The 21,208-nt window shown below is 52.2% G+C and overlaps 1 protein-coding gene across 2 annotated transcripts in view; it reads right to left on the bottom strand.

Moving 5' to 3' along the window:
- LOC138520759 (acidic mammalian chitinase-like) overlaps positions 1-21,208 on the bottom strand; it is a 337,432-nt gene that overhangs the window by 136,597 nt on the left and 179,627 nt on the right. For both annotated transcript variants that reach the window (XM_069633048.1, XM_069633047.1), the window contains exon 2: positions 644-710. In XM_069633048.1, coding sequence (XP_069489149.1) covers positions 644-671 — 28 coding nt within the window. In that variant the 5' untranslated portion in view covers positions 672-710. The remainder of the gene's footprint in view (positions 1-643; positions 711-21,208) is intronic.

Below are 21,208 nucleotides of genomic sequence, written 5' to 3'. Positions count from 1 at the left end.
CAACCAATTTGGGTAATCACTACCAAACATGGGGAGCGGGGGGGGGGGGAGGGGTTGCGGCGGTGTCCCCCGATCCCCATGTTTGGTAGTGATGGCCTTTGGGTGTAGCGGGGTTGTCCCCTGCTTCCGGAGGTCTGGAGGCAGGGGGGAAAAAAGCGGACCCTGCGCCGTCGGATCCGACCCGCGTCGGAGGGACGATCTGACGGCGCAGATTCAGAACATGCACAGACGGAGCAAAGATAAGTAGGGGTGAGTGGGGGCGGGTGGGGGCGCCTTTTTAATTAGGGTAGTTTTGGCCGTGGCACAATTGTTCGCGGCCAAATTGACCGTAAACAAAGTGAGTTTGCGTGTTCATTTTCCCTAGGCCAAGATGGCGCCTCTTTGGGATGAGAGTGCAGGAAGCAGCAGATCTGATCTGTTTCGGATTATTGTTGACTGTTTGGTCTGCATGTCGCAACATTCCAGATATGGCCGGACCTGGGCTCTGCGCATTAGTTAAAGTGTGTCAATGTTCCCACCCGCGTATCATTTGCCGCCCTCCTACGCAGGCCTCATCTACTGTCCGCTGATCCTTTCGCGGGCTCTTACTGATCAGGTACCCCTTCATCGCCCAAGTCAACCAGCAGGATAAGTACTCACTCACCAGCCAGTAGCAGCACCTTCCCCTTCATTCTGCTCCCGGCTCCGCTCTGTCCTCAAGACCTGGACCCCTTAACACACAACATAAAAGAGAAAAAGAGAGAGCCAGATAAAGGACATGATGGACCAGCTGTCACACAAGACTAGCGCCCGCCTCAACTTTCTCATTCCTTCATTCATCCGGAGCTCTGAGTGGTGACTCCGGCTTTGCCTCACTTTCAACACTCTCACCAATCCCATGCCACGTTTTCCTCTAGTCAGGGCCCGGGGGACTATAGCCCCTGGTCTTTTGGTTGTAGCCACAGATAGAAGCTCAGAGGGGGCTGGGGGACTTTAGCCCCAGGTCTTTTGGTTGTAGCGACAGATAGAAGCTCAGAGGGGGCTGGGGGGCTATAGCCCTGGGTCTGTTGATTGTAGCCCCAGATAGAAGCACAAAAGGGGCTGGGGGGCTATAGCCCCGGGTCTTTTGGTTGTAGTCACAGATAGAAGCTCAGAGGGGGCTGGGGACTATAGCCCCGGGTCTTTTGATTAAAGCCCCAGATAGAAGCTCAGAGGGGGCTGGGGGGCTATAGCCCCGGGTCTTTTGGTTGTAGTCACAGATAGAAGCTCAGAGGGGGCTGGGGGGCTTTAGCCACGGGTCTTTTGGTTGTAGTCACAGATAGAAGCTCAGAGGGGGCTGGGGACTATAGCCCTGGGTCTTTTGATTAAAGCCCCAGATAGAAGCTCAGAGGGGGGGGGCTATAGCCCCGGGTCTTTTGGTTGTAGTCACAGATAGAAGCTCAGAGGGGGCTGGGGGGCTTTAGCCCCGGGTCTTTTGGTTGTAGCCACAGATAGAAGCTCAGAGGGGCTAGGGGGCTATAGCCCCGGGTCTTTTGATTGTAGCGACAGATAGAAGCTCAGAGGGGATTGGGGGGCTATAGCCCCGGGTCTTTTGATTGTAGCCCCAGATAGAAGCACAGAGGGGGCTGAGGGGCTATAGCCCCAGGTCTTTTGGTTGTAGCCACAGATAGAAGCTCAGAGGGGTCTGGGGGGCTATAGCCCCAAGTCTTTTGGTTGTAGCCACAGATAGAAGATCAGAGGGGGCTGGGGGGCTATAGCCCCGGGTCTTTTGGTTGTAGTCACAGATAGAAGCTCAGAAGGGGCTGGGGGGCTTTAGCCCCGGGTCTTTTGGTTGTAGTCACAGATAGAAGCTCAGAGGGGGCTGGGGGCTATAGCCCCGGGTCTTTTGATTAAAGCCCCAGATAGAAGCTCAGAGGGGGCTGGGGGGCTATAGCCCCGGGTCTTTTGGTTGTAGTCACAGATAGAAGCTCAGAGGGGGCTGGGGGGCTTTAGCCCCGGGTCTTTTGGTTGTAGCCCCAGATAGAAGCACAGAGGGGCTGAGGGGCTATAGCCCCGGGTCTTTTGGTTGTAGCCACAGATAGAAGCTCAGAGGGGGCTGGGGGGCTATAGCCCCGAGTCTTTTGGTTGTAGTCACAGATAGAAGATCAGAGGGGGCTGGGGGGCTATAGCCCCGGGTCTTTTGGTTGTAGCCACAGATAGAAGCCCAGAGGGGGCTGGGGGGCTTTAGCCCCGGGTCTTTTGATTGTAGCCCCAGATAGAAGCACAGAGAGGTCTGGGGGGCTATAGCCCCGGGTCTTTTGGTTGTAGTGACAGATAGAGGCTCAGAGGGGTCTGGGGGGGCTATAGCCCCGGGTCTGTTGATTGTAGCCCCAGATAGAAGCACAGAAGGGGCTGGGGGCTATAGCCCCGGGTCTTTTGGTTGTAGTCATAGATAGAAGCTCAGAGGGGGCTGGGGACTATAGCCCCGGGTCTTTTGATTAAAGCCCCAGATAGAAGCTCAGAAGGGGCTGGGGGGCTATAGCCCCGGATCTTTTTGTTGTAGCCACAGATAGAAGCCCAGAGGGGGCTGGGGGGCTTTAGCCCCGGGTCTTTTGATTGTAGCCCCAGATAGAAGCACAGAGAGGTCTGGGGGGCTATAGCCCTGGGTCTTTTGGTTGTAGTGACAGATAGAGGCTCAGAGGGGGCTGGGGGGCTATAGCCCTGGGTCTGTTGATTGTAGCCCCAGATAGAAGCACAGAAGGGGCTGGGGGGCTATAGCCCCGGGTCTTTTGGTTGTAGTCATAGATAGAAGCTCAGAGGGGGCTGGGGACTATAGCCCCGGGTCTTTTGATTAAAGCCCCAGATAGAAGCTCAGAGGGGGCTGGGGGGCTATAGCCCTGGGTCTTTTGGTTGTAGTCACAGATAGAAGCTCAGAGGGGGCTGGGAGGCTTTAGCCCCGGGTCTTTTGGTTGTAGCCACAGATAAAAGCTCAGAGGGGCTGGGGGGATATAGCCCCGGGTCTTTTGATTGTAGCTCCAGATAGAAGCACAGAGGGGGCTGGGGGGCTATAGCCCCGTGTCTTTTGGTTTTAGCCACAGATAGAAGCTCAGAGGGGGCAGGGGGGCTATAGCCCCGGGTCTTTTGGTTGTAGTCACAGATAGAAGCTCAGAGGGGGCTGGGGACTATAGCCCTGGGTCTTTTGATTAAAGCCCCAGATAGAAGCTCAGAGGGGGCTGGGGGGCTGTAGCCCTGGGTCTTTTGGTTGTAGTCACAGATAGAAGCTCAGAGGGGGCTGGGGGGCTTTAGCCCTGGGTCTTTTGGTTTTAGCCACCAATAGAAGCTCAGAGGGGGTTGGGGGGTATAGCCCCGGGTCTTTTGATTGTAGTGACAGATAGAAGCTCAGATGGGGCTGGGGGGCTATAGCCCTGGGTCTTTTGATTGTAGCCCCAGATAGTAGCACAGAGGGGGCTCGGGGGCTATTGCCCCGGGTCTTTTGGTTGTAGCCACAGATAGAAGCTCAGAGGGGGCTGGGGGGCTATAGCCCCGGGTCTTTTGGTTGTAGTCACAGATAGAAGCTCAGAGGGGGCTGGAGGGCTACAGCCCCGAGTCTTTTGGTTGTAGTCACAGATAGAAGATCAGAGGGGGATGGGGGGGTATAGCCCCGGGTCTTTTGGTTGTTATGCTATGTTATGTTATTTTGCATTTATATAGTAACCTCAGATAGAAGCTCAGAAGGGTCTGGGGGGACTATAGCCCCGGGTCTTTTGATTAAAGCCCCAGATAGAAGCTCAGAAGGGGCTGGGGGGCTATAGCCCTGGGTCTTTTGGTTGTAGCCACAGATAGAAGCCCAGAGGGGACTGGGGGGCTTTAGCCCCGGGTCTTTTGATTGTAGCCCCAGATAGAAGCACAGAGGGGTCTGGGGGGCTATAGCCCCGGGTCTTTTGGTTGTAGTCACAGATCGAAGCTCAGAGGGGGCTGGGGACTATAGCCCTGGGTCTTTTGATTAAAGCCCCAGATAGAAGCTCAGAGGGCGCTGGGGGGCTATAGCCCTGGGTCTTTTGGTTGTAGTCACAGATAGAAGCTCAGAGGGGGCTGAGGGGCTTTAGCCCCGGGTCTTTTGGTTTTAGCCACCGATAGAAGCTCAGAGGGGGCTGGGGGGCTATAGCCCCGGGTCTTTTGATTGTAGTGACAGATAGAAGCTCAGAGGGGGCTGGGGGGCTATAGCCCCGGGTATTTTGATTGTAGCCCCAGATAGTAGCACAGAGGGGGCTCGGGGGCTATTGCCCCGGGTCTTTTGGTTGTAGCCACAGATAGAAGCTCAGAGGGGGCTAGAGGGCTATAGCCCCGGGTCTTTTGGTTGTAGTCACAGATAGAAGCTCAGAGGGGGCTGAGGGGCTTTAGCCCCGGGTCTTTTGGTTTTAGCCACCGATAGAAGCTCAGAGGGGGCTGGGGGGCTATAGCCCCGGGTATTTTGATTGTAGCCCCAGATAGTAGCACAGAGGGGGCTCGGGGGCTATTGCCCCGGGTCTTTTGGTTGTAGCCACAGATAGAAGCTCAGAGGGGGCTAGAGGGCTATAGCCCCGGGTCTTTTGGTTGTAGTCACAGATAGAAGCTCAGAGGGGGCTGAAGGGCTATATCCCTGAGTCTTTTGGTTGTAACCACAGATAGGAGATCAGAGGGGCCTGGGGGGCCATAGCCCCGGGTCTTTTGGTTGTAGTCACAGATAGAAGCTCAGAGGGGGCTGGGGACTATAGTCCCGGGTCTTTTGATTAAAGCCCTGGATAGAAGCTCAGGGGCTACAACCAAAAAGCTAGCTAGCCCCGAGTCCTGACAGTCCCGACATTAGCGTGGCCCCAGGAACAGTTCCAAAGCCAGACACCTGGATGTGTCCCTCGAGGGGTTTCCATGCAAGTGCCTAGTTTGGTTGTCCTCATCATCCAGGAGCATTGAGTGTTAATGGAAAGTAAGGTCCTCTTTGTCTCCTTCGCATCCAATAGCTTTGCCTATCACTGCGCAGCGCGGACCTGCACCTCACCACCTCATCTAGTCCCAAAGTATGTCACTCAGTGCTGGAGGAGAGTCACTCTCCTTCTAAACCTGTCAAATGGAGACCAGGGACTGCCCTCTACCCTTATCCAATCCAATTACTTGTTGCTGGCAGAGGAAGAGGTTTCCCTCTCCCATTATTCGGTCCTATCACCTCTATATGGGCGATGACGTGTTGCCCTTTCAGTGGGCTCAAGATGTATTCCGTTCAAAGTGTCAGTCACTGGGGAGTGACTTCCCGTTGTTAAGACGGATTTCTGAACTCTGTCCTGGTGGCGCAGAAGTTCAGAAGGCCAACCTAATTACTTGGAACAAGGTAACCTCTGGACGAGCCAGACCAATCAAGGTAGCGATCGCGGCGGTCAAGACTAGGTCTCAAGAGGGGTGAGGGTGACTGAAAGCCCGCAATGAGCACACAAAGCAAGATCACTTACAAACTACTCCAAACAGTTGTTATATCAAAAATATATACACATTTATTTTAAGGCCTTTAAAACAATGACCGTAGCGAGAAAATCACAATATAACAATATTAAGCCAACACATACCATACCAATACAATATATATACAAATACGACAGTCGCAAGCGTTATATGCACGAAATGTGTAGTCCACCTGCAAGGGAAGGAAAACAGGCAGTGCGATACAATGCTTTAGACTCAGTTCGCCTTCAGAGGCACCTAACTAGATGGAAGTCCGAGCCCTGCGAAGAGTGGAGCCTTGTGCTCAAAGTACCTGCACACGCTGGTGCCAACGGGCAAAAGGAGAGTCTCTTCTAAGGAAATCAGGCAGTTCAGTTCAGTGCACAAATGAAGGAGAACAAGTTCCGCGATCAAGCGCAGCCTCCACAGTGAGCAGAAGCAGAGCGCGAGTACGGACAAAAGGGTGCTGTTTTTACACAGCGGGGAAAAGCAATGGGCTACTGCAGGAGGGCGACCAGATCCTAGCTATACTACTCACCGGTCCCCGATGCAAGCAGACCCAGGCTTCTCCACGTTAGTTTCAGCAGCTGGCAGGTTCAGAAGAGCCGGGAATGCCTCGTCGTCGTGTAGAGAAAAAAGACGTCCCAATCGAAGAAACCTGCACAGTTTTGTCACCACAACAGGGCAACGGAGCGGCCGTGTGTATCTGAGCTAAATGTACACTACTCACTTCAGACTTGGGAACGCCAAGTGTACTAAGCGTGTGAGAGTGACAAGGACTCGAAATACAACACAACCTGGCGGCGGTTACAGAGCAAGACTCCCGTGTAAGCTGGTCAGTCAACTGGATGGCCCAGAGACGCTTCCGAAGGCTTACTGGCAGGAGATGATGAAGTCGCCGAGAATAGCTGTTCCTGCTATTCCAAAGGTCGAAGCACCAGTACAGGCCTTCCGGTTCGATCAAAGGAGGAAAGGGTTTCACAGGACGACAGCAGTGCAAAGGAGGAGTCCTTCAGCGGGTCACCAGCGATCCCTCGGTCCAGCCTCTTGGTTACAGGATACTTGGCTCCTGTATTCCTTCGTTCGTGAGAACTCAGGAGATCGACATGGTAGTGGTGTTTCCAGCCCCCTCTTATCCACGGTTCCCTTCGCGCCAAAACGGAGGGAAGCCAATGAGAGATACGCTCATCAACACACACACCATTCGTGGACCAATCACGGACCACGGTGGTCCCAGGCATTCACACTACCCTAGACTCTCTGGCACCCAGGATGTGTATTGGGACCAGACATCCCAGCCCACACCCTGGAGGCACACAAAAGACATGTAGAAGCCCGCGAAAGCATCCGTGTTTCGCGGGAAAGTACATGCCCAAATAAGGAAGGCCCCGGGTCGCTCGACCTGGGGAAGGTGAAGGGAGCAAGACGGTCAGTGGACAGGACAAAGGAGCCTCGTGGTCTGGCCATTTTGGGAGCCAGGCCACCATTTTGGGTTCAGCGCGAAAAACGCGCTTAGAACGCCAAAAGGAGCTCAGAATACACAAAACGATCGCTGCCACCATTCCAGTCCCTGAATGACTTGCACCGATCAAATACAATCCTAAACGAGTATCTAGGGCCTGTAGAAGGCTAGAGACCCAAAAGAGCTGTAACTTAGCTTACAGTGCCCTCTTGTGTCATGTTGCACTAAAGCCGCAACATGATAAAAGAAACTACGGGAAACAGCGTTCCCCGGTACTGACTGTCTTAAGGGCATGTCAGTTTCCCCGTAAGAAAGGAGCGAAAGCCCAGAGGAGTGCGGCAGAAGGCTGCACTTCTCTGGCAAAGTCAAGAACAAGGTGAAAAACAACAGCAAATAGTTTAGGGGTTGCCACATGGAAGGAAAATTACCTACAATTACGAAATCTTTCCTAACACTCGCCCCTCCCAGACTATGGACAGGGGGAACTAATCCACCCCTGGATGAGTCTCTTGTTCAGGTCGGTTAAACATTCTGGACAACCCATCAGCATTGCTATGTTGGACACCTGGCCTATGCTCAATAGTGAAGTCGAAGCCTTGTAGACTTATGGACCACCTAAGCAACTTTGGATTCTCCCCCTTCATGTTCATTAGCCAATTTAACGGCTTATGGTCAGTCTGCACAGTGAAGTGGGTCCCATAGAGGTAGGGCCTCAGCTTCCTTAGGGCCCACACAACAGAGAAACATTCTTTCTCTACCGTGGACCATCTGAGCTCTCTGTCCTTAAGCTGGCGACTAATAAAACCGATAGGGTGTTCCTTACCCTTCTCATCTACTTGTGATAGTACAGCTCCTATCCCAGTGTCAGAGGCGTCCGTCTGCACGATAAAAGGTCTTTGATAATCAGGGGCCCTGAGGACAGGGGCCTGGCACAAGGAGTCTTTTAAGCCATTGAAGGCCTTCTCACACTCGTCGGTCCAAGTTACCTTCTTGGGTTTCTTCGGAGTTGTGAGGGCAGTCAGAGGAGCAGCTATGGTGCCATAGTCTGCCACAAAATTGCGGTAATACCCCGTGAGTCCTAAGAAGGCTCTCACTTGGGTTTGCGTAGTGGGGGTAGGCCAGTCTTGTACTGCTTGTACTTTACTGGGTAGAGGCTGTATCCTCCCTCCACCTACTTCATGTCCAAGGTAAACCACTGAGCCTTGACCATTTTGGCATTTACTAGCCTTTATGGTTTAGTGGGCTTTCTGAAGAGCCTGGAGCACAATCCCGAGGTGTTTCACATGGTCTTCCCAGGTGGCACTGAAAACTGCTATATCGTCCAGATATGCAAGACAGAATTCGTCCAACCCATTCAACACATGATTCACAAGCCTCTGGAAAGTGGCAGGTGCATTCTTCAACCCGAACGGCATTACCCGGAATTGGTAAAGGCCGTCTGGAGTAGAAAATGCTGTCTTCTCCTTGGCATGCTCTGCTAAAGCTATTTGCCAATAGCCAGCAGTGAGGTCAAACGTGCTGAGGTACTTGGAGGCACCCAAAGTATCCACCAGCTCATCTGTTCGAGGCAAGGGGTGTGCATCTGTCTTGGTGACAGCATTCAGAGCCCTGTAATCCACGCAGAACCTCAATTCACAAGTGCCTGCCTTTGGAACCAAAACCACAGGGCTGGACCAAGGACTACTAGAGGGTTCAATCACCCCAAGGTCTAACATTTTGTTGACCTCGGTCTTAATATAAAACCGTACTTTGTCTGACATCCTGTATCCCCTACCTTTGGTAGGTACACTGTCTCCTGTGTCAATGTTATGTTTGCACCAAGGTGTCAAACCAGGCGACTGTGAAAACAGGGGGGAAAACTGCCTAAGCAAACTTTTCACCTCAGCCTGCTGATCAGAAGTCAGGTGAGGGGCCACTCGGACACCCTCAAAGGAGCTATCTGAAGGACCGCTTTGGAACAGGTCGGGGAGAGGTTCAGACTCCTCTTCCTCAACGTCTGAAGCCAGTAGCAGTGCTGCGATTTCGACTCTTGGGACGAAAGCCTTCAGCCTATTCACGTGAAACACTTTTGGAGCCTGTCCAGGCCTTCCAAGGTCCACTAAATAGTTAAACTCACCCAGGGGCTCCACCACTGTGTAAGGGCCTGACCATTTGTCCTGTAAAGCTCGAGGCCTTATGGGATTCATGATCAGGACTTGCTGACCGGGTGTAAAGTTGATGAGGGAAGCTTTCTGGTCGTACCAATGTTTCACCAGCGCTTGCCCTGCCTTCAATTTATCACTAGCCAAGCCCATCAGAAGTACCATCCGTTTTCTGAGCCCTAGCACATAATCAACTACGTTGGTAGTAACAGGGGGAGTGGGCATCTCCCATCCCTCTTTGACGATGGCTAAGGGTCCCCGTACGGGATGACCGAACAGAAGTTCGAAGGGGCTGAAGCCAACACCCTCCTGTGGTACCTCTCGGTAGGCAAACTGTAAGCATGGTAAAAGAAGATCCCATTTTCTTCTCTGAGGCTCCTCCAGAGCCCCAATCATGCTCTTTAACGTTCTGTTGAAACGTTCCACCAGACCATTGGTCTGGGGGTGGTATGCAGAAGAGAACTTGTAGGTGACCCCACATTCTTTCCACATAGCCTGCATATACTTCGACATAAAGTTGCTGCCACGATCTGACACAACTTCTTTAGGGAAGCCAACCCTAGTAAATATGCCGAGTAACGCTTTTGCAACTGACTTGGCAGTTACAGTTTTCAATGGGATGGCCTCAGGATATCTGGTTGCATGGTCGACCAGCACCAGGATAAACCTATTGCCTGAGGATGTTTGCGGGTCAAGGGGACCAACAATGTCGATCCCTACCCTTTCAAATGGTACCCCCACAACTGGGAGCGGTACCAACGGAGCTTGGATTGTCGCGCCAACCTTACCAGACAACTGGCAGGAGGCACAACTCCTGCAGTGACTTTCTACTTGCACCCCCATCTTGGGCCAGTAGAAGTGCATGGATAACCTTTGCTTGATCCTCTTCATACCAAGGTGACCAGCAAGGGGAACTTCATGCGCCAACTGCAGGAGGAAGGGCCTAACAGCAAGGGGAACCACCAACCTCCTATGGTCTCCTTCGGTAGACTCTGTGGGCTCACTATACAGGAGTCCACCTTCCCAATAAATCCTATGCGTCCCAGGAGGTTCAGCCTCAAGCTGGGAGCAGGCCTGTCTCCTTAGGCCTTCCAGAGATGGGCACTCACGTTGGCCTTTACTGAATTCGTCCCTATCAGGACCTCCTTCAACTAACAAGTCTTTTAGTTCAGGATGATCGTTGGGGTCAAATACTTCAGGCATCACCACCTCCTCGTCAGGCCCGGGCGATTGACCAACTTCCTCCACCGCAGTGGTAGGCGAGCTCGGGGGAATATTCTCTTTCCCTCGTCGTGACTTGTCGACTCCTTTCGCCTTGGGTTTCCCCTTTGGCTGGGGCGGCGTATTGGACTTGGCCAATGCTGCCCGTGCTTGAGACCGTGTGTAGGGTCTTTCGGCAGTGTCTCCTACGAGCCCTAAAGCTCTGAGATCATTACCTAACAAGACCTTTCCCGGGACGTTTCTCTGAATGCTCACTGGAATCCTGACTGCTGTACCATTTAAAGTAAGATTTACAGGTATTACTGGAAACATACGGAGGGGGCCGTCAGCCAACTTAGTGGGCATCAGAGTAGCTCTGGCAACTTCCTCTGAGTCTACCAAGGTAGAATCCACTACAGTGCGACTGCACCCACTATCCCTAAGAGCTGGAGTATCCACTCCATTGATCAGCACACTGTCTTTAAAGTAGTGCTTGGTATTATCCGGAATCCTAGCATAAGCCTCTGCGACTTTAGGCTCCCAGGAACCCAGGGACACTAAAACTACCTCAGCCTCTATCCCGCTGGGAAATGAGTCTGAGGAGAAGGATGCTCCTGTAATCTCTTCTTCCTCGTAGGAGGAGAAGGCCAGATTAGCGGAGTGGACCCCCAAAGGTCTAACCTTACAACGGGGATCCCCCTTCACATGGTCAGTTGCTCCACAAGCAAAACAAGATCCATTGGGTCTGTTTACATAGGGAGGCTTATTGTAACCAGAGTTCTGTTTCGGAGGCGGACCTCCACTATCCTGCGAGTTCTCTTGTGTCTTACCCTTATTTTTCTTTTTGTGGCCCTTATGGGAAGAAGATTTAGCAGATTCCCCACCCTCCATATCTTTGGACTTTTTCCCTTCCTCCTGCTTACCAGGATGAGTTTTGTCCTTATGGGACACTCGATGTGACACCCATAAGTCTGCTGCAATGGCCAGCTTCTTAGGATCTATCTCCTTTCGAATCGGCCAAATGCTGCTTAAGCTCCGGGGAAGAAGAAGCAAAAATGTGTTCCAGCATGACAAGATTTATCATGCCTTCGAAGGTAGAAACCTTATAACCTTCGACCCAGCCAGTTAAGTTTTTCAAGGATTCAGTGACATAAGATACCCAAGTACCACCTTCCTTTTTCTTATACTCTCTGAAACGTTTCAAATATTGGGCCGGAGTCTTCCCAAACTTTAAAATGAGAGGTTGCTTTAACATTGCGAAATCAGCTCGCTCAGCCTTCAACATTTCCATAATGGCACTACAGCCAGAATGGGGCAGTCTGCTGAGTAACCAGGCAATCTTATCAGCATTGTCAACTTGTTGAACTTCGCATGCATACTCAAACGCACTCAGCCAGTCCATAATGTCATTCCTTTCCTCATACACACTGAGCAGATCTTTCGGAAACCGTGGATGAGAGGAAGCCCCAGACCCATGTCCAGGACCCTTGGACCCATTTGCAAACTGAAGCTTGGCCAGTTCCAACTGGTGATCCCTGTCTTTTTGTTTTTCTGCCTGTTCGATTTTTAGTTTGGCTATGCTGAATTCAAGCTCCTGCTGCCTAAACCGCAGCTCTTGCTTCTTGAATTCAAGCATAGCCTCCCCATCAACACTGGCAGAGGAAACATTAGACATCTCATCCTCCCTGTCCTCGTGGTCGCGATGGATCAGTGCGGCGGCAGAACCGTCGGTTCTACCAGTGAGAGCAGCCCCACCACCTTCCGCACTGTCCTCAGAAGTTATAGCGTCAAGCTGCGCTTCTTGCCACGCCACGATTCTTTGGATCATTTCCAATTTCGTGCCTTGAGAGGAAACACCTCTCTCCGCACACATCTTCTTCAATGTTTCTGATTTGGAAGCATTTAAAGTTAACAAGGTATTTGTTTCCATACTGTTAGATAGGACTATGGCCTTTTTAAAGTTATACTACAACAATTCACTACGTGTCTTGGTTGGAATAACCTGAAATGCCTTCGTTCGTGCGCAACACTAGATACCTTCAGTCGTATCCCACCGCTGTACACCAATTTGTTAAGACGGATTTCTGAACTCTGTCCTGGTGGCGCAGAAGTTCAGAAGGCCAACCTAATTACTTGGAACAGGGTAACCTCTGGACGAGCCAGACCAATCAAGGTAGCGATCGCGGCGGTCAAGACTAGGTCTCAAGAGGGGTGAGGGTGACTGAAAGCCCGCAATGAGCACACAAAGCAAGATCACTTACAAACTACTCCAAACAGTTGTTATATCAAAAATATATACACATTTATTTTAAGGCCTTTAAAACAATGACCGTAGCGAGAAAATCACAATATAACAATATTAAGCCAACACATACCATACCAATACAATATATATACAAATACGACAGTCGCAAGCGTTATATGCACGAAATGTGTAGTCCACCTGCAAGGGAAGGAAAACAGGCAGTGCGATACAATGCTTTAGACTCAGTTCACCTTCAGAGGCACCTAACTAGATGGAAGTCCGAGCCCTGCGAAGAGTGGAGCCTTGTGCTCAAAGTACCTGCACACGCTGGTGCCAACGGGCAAAAGGAGAGTCTCTTCTAAGGAAATCAGGCAGTTCAGTTCAGTGCACAAATGAAGGAGAACAAGTTCCGCGACTCAAGCGCAGCCTCCACTATGAGCAGAAGCAGAGCGCGAGTACGGACAAAAGGGTGCTGTTTTTACACAGCGGGGAAAAGCAATGGGCTACTGCAGGAGGGCGACCAGATCCTAGCTATACTACTCACCGGTCCCCGATGCAAGCAGACCCAGGCTTCTCCACGTTAGTTTCAGCAGCTGGCAGGTTCAGAAGAGCCGGGAATGCCTCGTCGTCGTGTAGAGAAAAAAGACGTCCCAATCGAAGAAACCTGCACAGTTTTGTCACCACAACAGGGCAACGGAGCGGCCGTGTGTATCTGAGCCAAATGTACACTACTCACTTCAGACTTGGGAACGCCAAGTGTACTAAGCGTGTGAGAGTGACAAGGACTCGAAATACAACACAACCTGGCGGCGGTTACAGAGCAAGACTCCCGTGTAAGCTGGTCAGTCAACTGGATGGCCCAGAGACGCTTCCGAAGGCTTACTGGCAGGAGATGATGAAGTCGCCGAGAATAGCTGTTCCTGCTATTCCAAAGGTCGAAGCACCAGTACAGGACTTCTGGTTCGATCAAAGGAGGAAAGGGTTTCACAGGACGACAGCAGTGCAAAGAAGGAGTCCTTCAGCGGGTCACCAGCGATTCCTCGGTCCAGCCTCTTGGTTACAGGATACTTGGCTCCTGTATTCCTTCGTTCGTGAGAACTCAGGAGATCGACATGGTAGTGGTGTTTCCAGCCCCCTCTTAGGGGAGCCAATGGGAGATCCGCTCATCAACACACACACCATTCATGGACCAATCACGGACCACGGTGGTCCCAGGCATTCACACTACCCTAGACTCTCTGGCACCCAGGATGTGTATTGGGACCAGACATCCCAGCCCACACCCTGGAGGCACACAAAAGACATGTAGAAGCCCGCGAAAGCATCCGTGTTTCGCGGGAAAGTACATGCCCAAATAAGGAAGGCCCCGGGTCGCTCGACCTGGGGAAGGTGAAGGGAGCAAGACGGTCAGTGGACAGGACAAAGGAGCCTCGTGGTCTGGCCATTTTGGGAGCCAGGCCACCATTTTGGGTTCAGCGCGAAAAACGCGCTTAGAACGCCAAAAGGAGCTCAAAATACACAAAACGATCGCTGCCACCATTCCAGTCCCTGAATGACTTGCACCGATCAAATACAATCCTAAACGAGTATCTAGGGCCTGTAGAAGGCTAGAGACCCAAGAGAGCTGTAACTTAGCTTACAGTGCCCTCTTGTGTCATGTTGCACTAAAGCCGCAACATGATAAAAGAAACTACGGGAAACAGCGTTCCCCGGTACTGACTGTCTTAAGGGCATGTCAGTTTCCCCGTAAGAAAGGAGCGAAAGCCCAGAGGAGTGCGGCAGAAGGCTGCACTTCTCTGGCAAAGTCAAGAACAAGGTGAAAAACAACAGCAAATAGTTTAGGGGTTGCCACATGGAAGGAAAATTACCTACAATTACGAAATCTTTCCTAACACCCGTGCCACTCCTCCTAATACAATCCTACTGTTTCCCAGTAGATGGTGAAGATCTGCCGCTCTCCTTAAATCCAGACACCCCAAAACCTGTGCCATCATCCCAGCTCCAGCGGTCAGAGACTGCATTGCTTCCTGTCCATCAATAGCAGCCCCATTCTCCATGCAGAGGGGAGCCTCCTCTAGACCTAAGCCCCTGTGGGCTAGTACCCGGGGTCTCCTGTACCGGCCACGGGAGTCTGAATCTACTGGAACTGTCCAAACATTTCAAAACCTGCAGGGGATTTCTCACATCTGCAGAGAATTTTCAAAGTCTGTGCTCTTAAGAAATCTGTATTTTCTGCAAAACAATCTGTCCTACAGATTTGGACTGCCCCTACCGATTGGGGATACTCCATACACATGCAAGTGTATCCGAGACATCAGAGATGTGAGGAGAGAAGGAGAGGGTGGAATCGAAGATGACCCCAAGGTTCTTAGCCTAACAGGTAGGAGCAAGAAGAGGGCCCAGAGATGCCGGCCAGAGAGAGAGAAGAAAGGAGGGAGCTGGTGTTCCGATGAGGAGGATCTCTGTTTTACTGTCCTTAAGGCAGATATCATTGGCGGCACACCACTCCTGGACTGCGGAGAGACAATCAGGGATGAGAGAGGGAGAAGAGGCGGCTGAGGGGACCCTGAAAGAGAGCTGGGTGTCATCTGCATAACACTGAAAGTTGGAGCAGAGAGTAGCGATGCAGTGGGCAAGAGGAGCCAGGTATTGGTTGAACAGCCAGGGAGAGAGGTTAGAGTCCTGGGGAACACCACAGGCAGAGAGAGAGATAGAAGAGAGGAAGACCCCAGCTGGACCTGAGAGGGTCGGTTGGTGAGAAAGGAGGTCAGCCAGGCAAGGGCCTGATCTGTGATACCCAGGTTATCATGGAGGCGATTAAGCAGGATGGCATGGTTGACCGTATCAAAAGCAGAAGAAAGATCAAGGAGAATGAGGACAGAAGGAAGGTTAGAGTCAAGGTTAGAGAGCAGGTCTTCACAGATGTTCAGGAGAGAATTTTCAGTTCTTCTGGCCGCTCTGAAGCCAGACTGATGGTCTTGGAGGCAACCAACAGATTCAGTGTGGAGGTTGAGCTGGGAGAGGGGCAGCTTTTCCAGGAGTTTGCCTAGGAAACGGGTGCTGGAGATCGGGCGATAGTTAGCCGGAGAGGAAGGATCAGCAGAGGGCTTCTTTAGGACTGGGTGCGCAAGGGAGTGCTTAACGGGGGGATGGTTTCAGTGGCAAAAGAGTGATTGCAGAAATCGGCCAAAGCTGGAGCAAGGGTGTTGATGTGGTCCTTGATGGTTCTGGATGAGCAGGGGAGAACCTGCTTTGACGAGACTTTCATAGATCGGACTTGTCTAGAAACATCGTCAGGGGTGAACAAGGGAAAGGAAGAGAAGGGAGGAGGAAGTGGAAGAGAGGGTAGACAGGATGTCCTGAGTTTTAGTGATGAAATGAAAAGCCAAGGCCATACAGAGGGCCCGGGCGGGATCAGGACAGGTAGAGACTGCAGCAGGATTGGACAGCTCCTTGCAGATTTTGAAGAGTTCGGCCGAGTTGTTAGATGCTGCCGAGACGCTGGCTTGGATGTGGGTTCTCTTCTTGGTGAGCACAGAGAGTCTGTATTGCCTTTCGAGCAGGTGGCAGGCCAGTTTGTCAGAGGGTGCACCTGATGCCCTCCACTTCTGGCATTTATAACGCGCATATACACAAGTGTATCAAGGCGTGATCAAGATATCCTTGATCACTTAATTCTTTGGTTTGGTGGAGGGAGGCCCCAAAGATGTCCATGCCCAGGGCCCCAAAAGTGCTTAAAATGGCCCTGCCTGCAGAGTAAGTCCGGCCAGAGTGAAGAATAGAGAGAGAGGGGATGATGTGTTGTAGGATGTGTGTTGAAGAGATGATGTTTTGCCTCCGCCCAGTGATTTAACTGGAGTAAGAAATCAAAGGGCAGGGGAGCTGTAAAAATAGGGCATGGATGACTGTTGGGCATGGTCTATAGAGTGCTGGGTGTGGCCTATATAACCCAAATAATATGTATCCCGGCCAGGAAATAACAGATTTGCTTCTAATTTTGCACACCCTAATGATTGCAGTGACCCATTTATCTTTAGTGTACCAGTGATTCCATCATAAATTAATAGGGGATAAAGCACTTTAAATGTTACTTTTGTGTGGTAAAAGACTGCACTTGCAACAACAACAAAATGAGGATTTCATTCAGAAAGATGTCCTTGGCTGCAATAGATCTGGGAGTGACCTTTCGCCTCTGCGCTGCTTCCTTCATATCCCCTGTTACCAGTCTCATGTATCAGCTATGTTACTTGATTTGGAATTTCCCTACAAAAATGTACAGGCGCTTTGCAATTTAGCGGGCTTGGCCCTGGGAAGCCTTCAACAAGTGGCCCAGAGCAGAAAGCCCACTCGTTAGCTTATTTCACTGAGCGACCCAACTGCTGCGAAAGTGCAGGTGTGCTCTTGCTGTCACAGATTGCACTTTCTGTGAAAAGGTGCCCTCTGGTGGGGGAATATATTGTTTCAAGGCACAAAGCCTTTTAAATGAGCATCAAAGTATATCCATCCATTTTTTAATGGGGGACCCCAACAACCTGTAACATGAGTGGAGTGTTCACACTTGCTGGTAGCATAAAGCGCTGGGAAGGAATTGGCCAGACAGTGGGCCTCATTATGAGAATCCCGCTAAAAACGGAGTAATTACCGGCATGGTGGTAATAGTGCGTCCGTGCACCCTTGACGCCGCTAATAGCGGCTGATTACGAGTGCGCAAGCACGCGCGAACCCCCATGCCAGTAATGGCTGCACCGCCATGCAGCTAAGGCCCCTCCAACCCCCCCGATAGCGCGTAAGGTGACAGAGGTTGGCACCACCCCCCCCCGCACGGTCAAATGCTGTAAGAAGCAATGGGATGACCTGCATCTCTGGGTGCGTAACATCCTGGCATCCAATCGCAGGGAGGCCATGGCCACAGGCGGGGGTGCCCACTCACCTGTAAAACTGATGCGATGGGAAGAGACCTGCAGCACCACCATACATACGGAGTCCAGTGAGGGCTTTGGTGAAATGGAGACGGGTTCGGCAACATCGGGAGATGGAGGTGAGTGACCCTGCAAACCCCAGTAGGGCAAACCATGACGTAGTACAACAGATGTGAAAGTGAGCCAAGCCAAGCCAATGCATGGCCCATCATACACACATATACAGATCCATGCCCAGATGGAGGCCCAAACCCTGCCACAATGAAATGCATGCTGCGTGCCAATCACACCACCAACAGACACCCAACACACAGGGATCAACCACATGTCACACATCACGCAAATCGAAATACAACGGTATGCCACCTGGTACACATCAGTACCAAATGGAGATGCCACGGCTTATGCCAATATGCTCCCCCCTTATAACTACCCTGTGTGTCACACCTACAAGAATGTAATGCATGAGAAATGAAATACTGTACAGCACCAACTAATGCATCTTGCATGTAACACCATCACTGATGCCCTGCATCTCTTGTTCCCCCACAGGCACTGATGCAGAAAGTGAAGGGCAGGACCCTGACCCAAGGGCTTCCACACACTCCAAGTCATCCAGGGCCAGACCAGAGGGCACTGGGCCTTCGACCTCCGGGGCAGCACCGCGGGCCAGAGGGCAACCCACGGCACCAGTGCAGGCCAGGCTGGCCGAGAAGGAGATTACAGCAGCCGACGAGACTGCAAATACAGAGTCGGGAACAATTGCAGAGGGAGAGGCTGATGGCACCCAGTCCGATGCCACCAGTTCTGTGGATGAGGCAGCAGCCACAGCCCCCCTCAGCGACGTGAATGTGCACGCGGAGGAATACCAGAACATGGACGACACCATCCATGTTGAATGTCCCCAAACTCCAAGCCCCCAGTACACCCCCCACCACGCCACACAGGGCACACCAGCATGCCCCATGCATGTACCAACGGTTCTCCTGGGGAGTCCGCATCTGTCCAGCGCGTCAGAGGGCAGCCCTGCAATGGTCCACTCAGCCACGGCACCATCCACCTCCACAGCCCCCACTGACATGGAGGCACGCCTGGCCAGGGTAGAGGTCCACCAGGACTCCATGATAGAACTGGTCCACCAGTATGTAGCCGAGGGTGAACAAACACGCCGAGAAATAAGGGAGGCAAATGCGGCTACTGTAAATGCCATCAACACAAGCACCATACTCATCCGTGACAGTCTAGGGGCGGTGACGCAGGTCCTTAGCAGGATGCTGGACCATTTTCAACAGCAGCAGCCTGCACCGGCAGTGCCACATCCAACCACCTCCACCCCATCATCCACACCTGCCAGCTCAACTCCCTCAAGCCCTGTGCGGATGATGAGGCGCAGCGCAAGGCACACCGGCATGCTGCCCCCAGACTCGAAAAGAGGCCGGAAATAGCCGGCACACCCACATCGTGTGTGGAATGACAATGGGTGAGGGGGGACGTGGGGTTGGTGGTGTTTGGGGGGTGTTGGGGGTGTTTATTGGGGGGTATTAGGGGTGTTTATTGGGGGTATGGGGTGTTTGGGGGGTATGGGGTGTTTGGGGGGTATGGGGTGTTTGGGGGTGTTGGGGTGTTTATTGGGGGGTGTTAGGGGTGTTTATTGGTGGTTATGGGGTGTTTGGGGGGTATGGGGTGTTTGGGGGTGTTGGGGTGTTTATTGGGGGTGTTAGGGGTGTTTATTGGGGGTATGGGGTGTTTGGGGTGTATGGGGTGTTTGGGGGGTATGGGGTGTTTGGGGGGGTATGGGGTGTTTGGGGGGTATGGAGTGTTTGGGGGGTATGGCCGTGTCAGGGGGTTTTGGGGGGGGGTGAGAGGTGGAGGGATGATGCACTCTATTGTTATTTTTTCTAATACACCCGTTGTGTGCAAATTAATTTCATGACTGGACATTGTTAATTTTGTGTGTGTTTAATCAATTCATGACAGCGCACAGTGCCCAACTTCCCATACACCCTGTGTCCATATCCACACGATCCCAGTGCCCAGTGTAGTACTAACACAGACCCATCAGCATCCCTGTGGATCAGAAGTAATCGTCAATCAGTGTTTGGCGTACAGCACGGCCATCTTGTGCATCACGAACTGCCAGGGGTGCTGCTTCTCCTCCATCATCATCCTCATTATCCTCACCCGGTGCATGCAGGTCAATGTCAGGTGGCAGTGGTACGTTTCTCCGGATGCACATGTTGTGCACCATGGCACAGACCATGGTGATCTTTGCCACCTTCTCAGGCCCATAAAGGAGTGTCCCACCAGACCTGCTTAGGCAGCTGAACCGCGCCTTCAACAGGCCAAAGGTCTGCTCTATCACAACACGGGTACGGGTATGAACCCGATTGTACTCCTCTTCGTGTCTGTTATGCGGGTTCCGTACAGGGGTAAGTAGCCATAGCTTCAAGGGATAGCCACCATCACCTGCATGGGAGCACAATGAGGTATGTGCAAGTCAATATCTGACCGGATACCATTTGAAATCACTGACATGGCTGCAGCTAATTGGTGTTGATATGCACATGTCCCTGGATGTATGCACACAGGTTCATCTGATGCATTGTGTACTGCACAATGGTCTACTAGTGTGGATTGCGTTGTACAGATGATGCAGGGTGTTCACTTGCATGCTGATGCAGATGTACTGTGGATGCGGAACAATGTCTTGCCCCCCATAATTGCAGTGTATGCTCCTCTGTACCTATCCACACTAGCGGCATTGCCACAGGTGTAATCATGATTAGTCATGCATCGCTTGACATACCCATGGTGGCCTGCTTGTGCATCTGGCATGTTGTCATTGATGTGCGGCATTGGTTTTATGTATGGCATTGATATGTCATGTTCAGGTTGGGATGTTCAGGACAACAGTGTTTAGCTCTGAGTGCATTGTCCACTCACTGCCCAATCCCACACAGGTGGAGTATGCATCCCCCCAATCCCACCCAGGTGGAGTATGCAACCCCCCCAATCACACCCAGGTGGAGTATGTATCCCCTCCCCAATCCCACCCAGGTGGAGTATGTATCTCCTCCACAATCTCACCCAGGTGGAGTATGTATCTCCTCCCCAATCCCACCCAGGTGGAGTATACATCCCCTCCCCAATCTCATTCAGGTGGAGTATACATCCCCTCCCCAATCTCACACAGGTGGAGTATGCATCCCCCCAATCTCACCCAGGTGGAGTATGCATCCCCCCAATCCCACCCAGGTGGAGTATGCATCCCCCCAATCTCACCCAGGTGGAGTATGCATCCCCCCAATCCCACCCAGGTGGAGTATGCATCCCCCCAATCTCACCCAGGTGGAGTATGCAACCCCCCCAATCACACCCAGGTGGAGTATGCATCCCCCCCAATCCCACCCAGGTGGAGTATGCATCCCCCCAATCCCACCCAGGTGGAGTATGCAAACCCCCCAATCCCACCCAGGAGGAGTATGCATCCCCCCAATCCCACCCAGGTGGAGTATGCATCCTCCCAATCCCACCCAGGTGGAGTATGCATCCCCCCAATCCCACCCAGGTGAAGTATGCATCCCCCAATCCCACCCAGGTGGAGTATGTATCCCCCCCAATCCCACACAGGTGGAGTATGCACCCCCTCCAATCACACCCAGGTGAAGTATGCATCCCCCACACCCAATCCCACCCAGGTGAAGTATGCATCCCCCCCACCCAATCCCACCCAGGTGGAGTATGCATCCCTCCCAATCACACCCAGGTGAAGTATGCATCCCCCCAATCTCACCCAGGTGGAGTATGCATCCCC

This window comes from Ambystoma mexicanum, chromosome 13 (assembly GCF_040938575.1).
Source record: "Ambystoma mexicanum isolate Mex_15411 chromosome 13, UKY_AmexF1_1, whole genome shotgun sequence".
In the NCBI taxonomy this organism is placed as follows: Eukaryota; Metazoa; Chordata; class Amphibia; order Caudata; family Ambystomatidae; genus Ambystoma; species Ambystoma mexicanum.
Note: the sequence above shows the minus strand (reverse complement) of the source record. Positions and strands in the feature narration are given on the sequence as shown.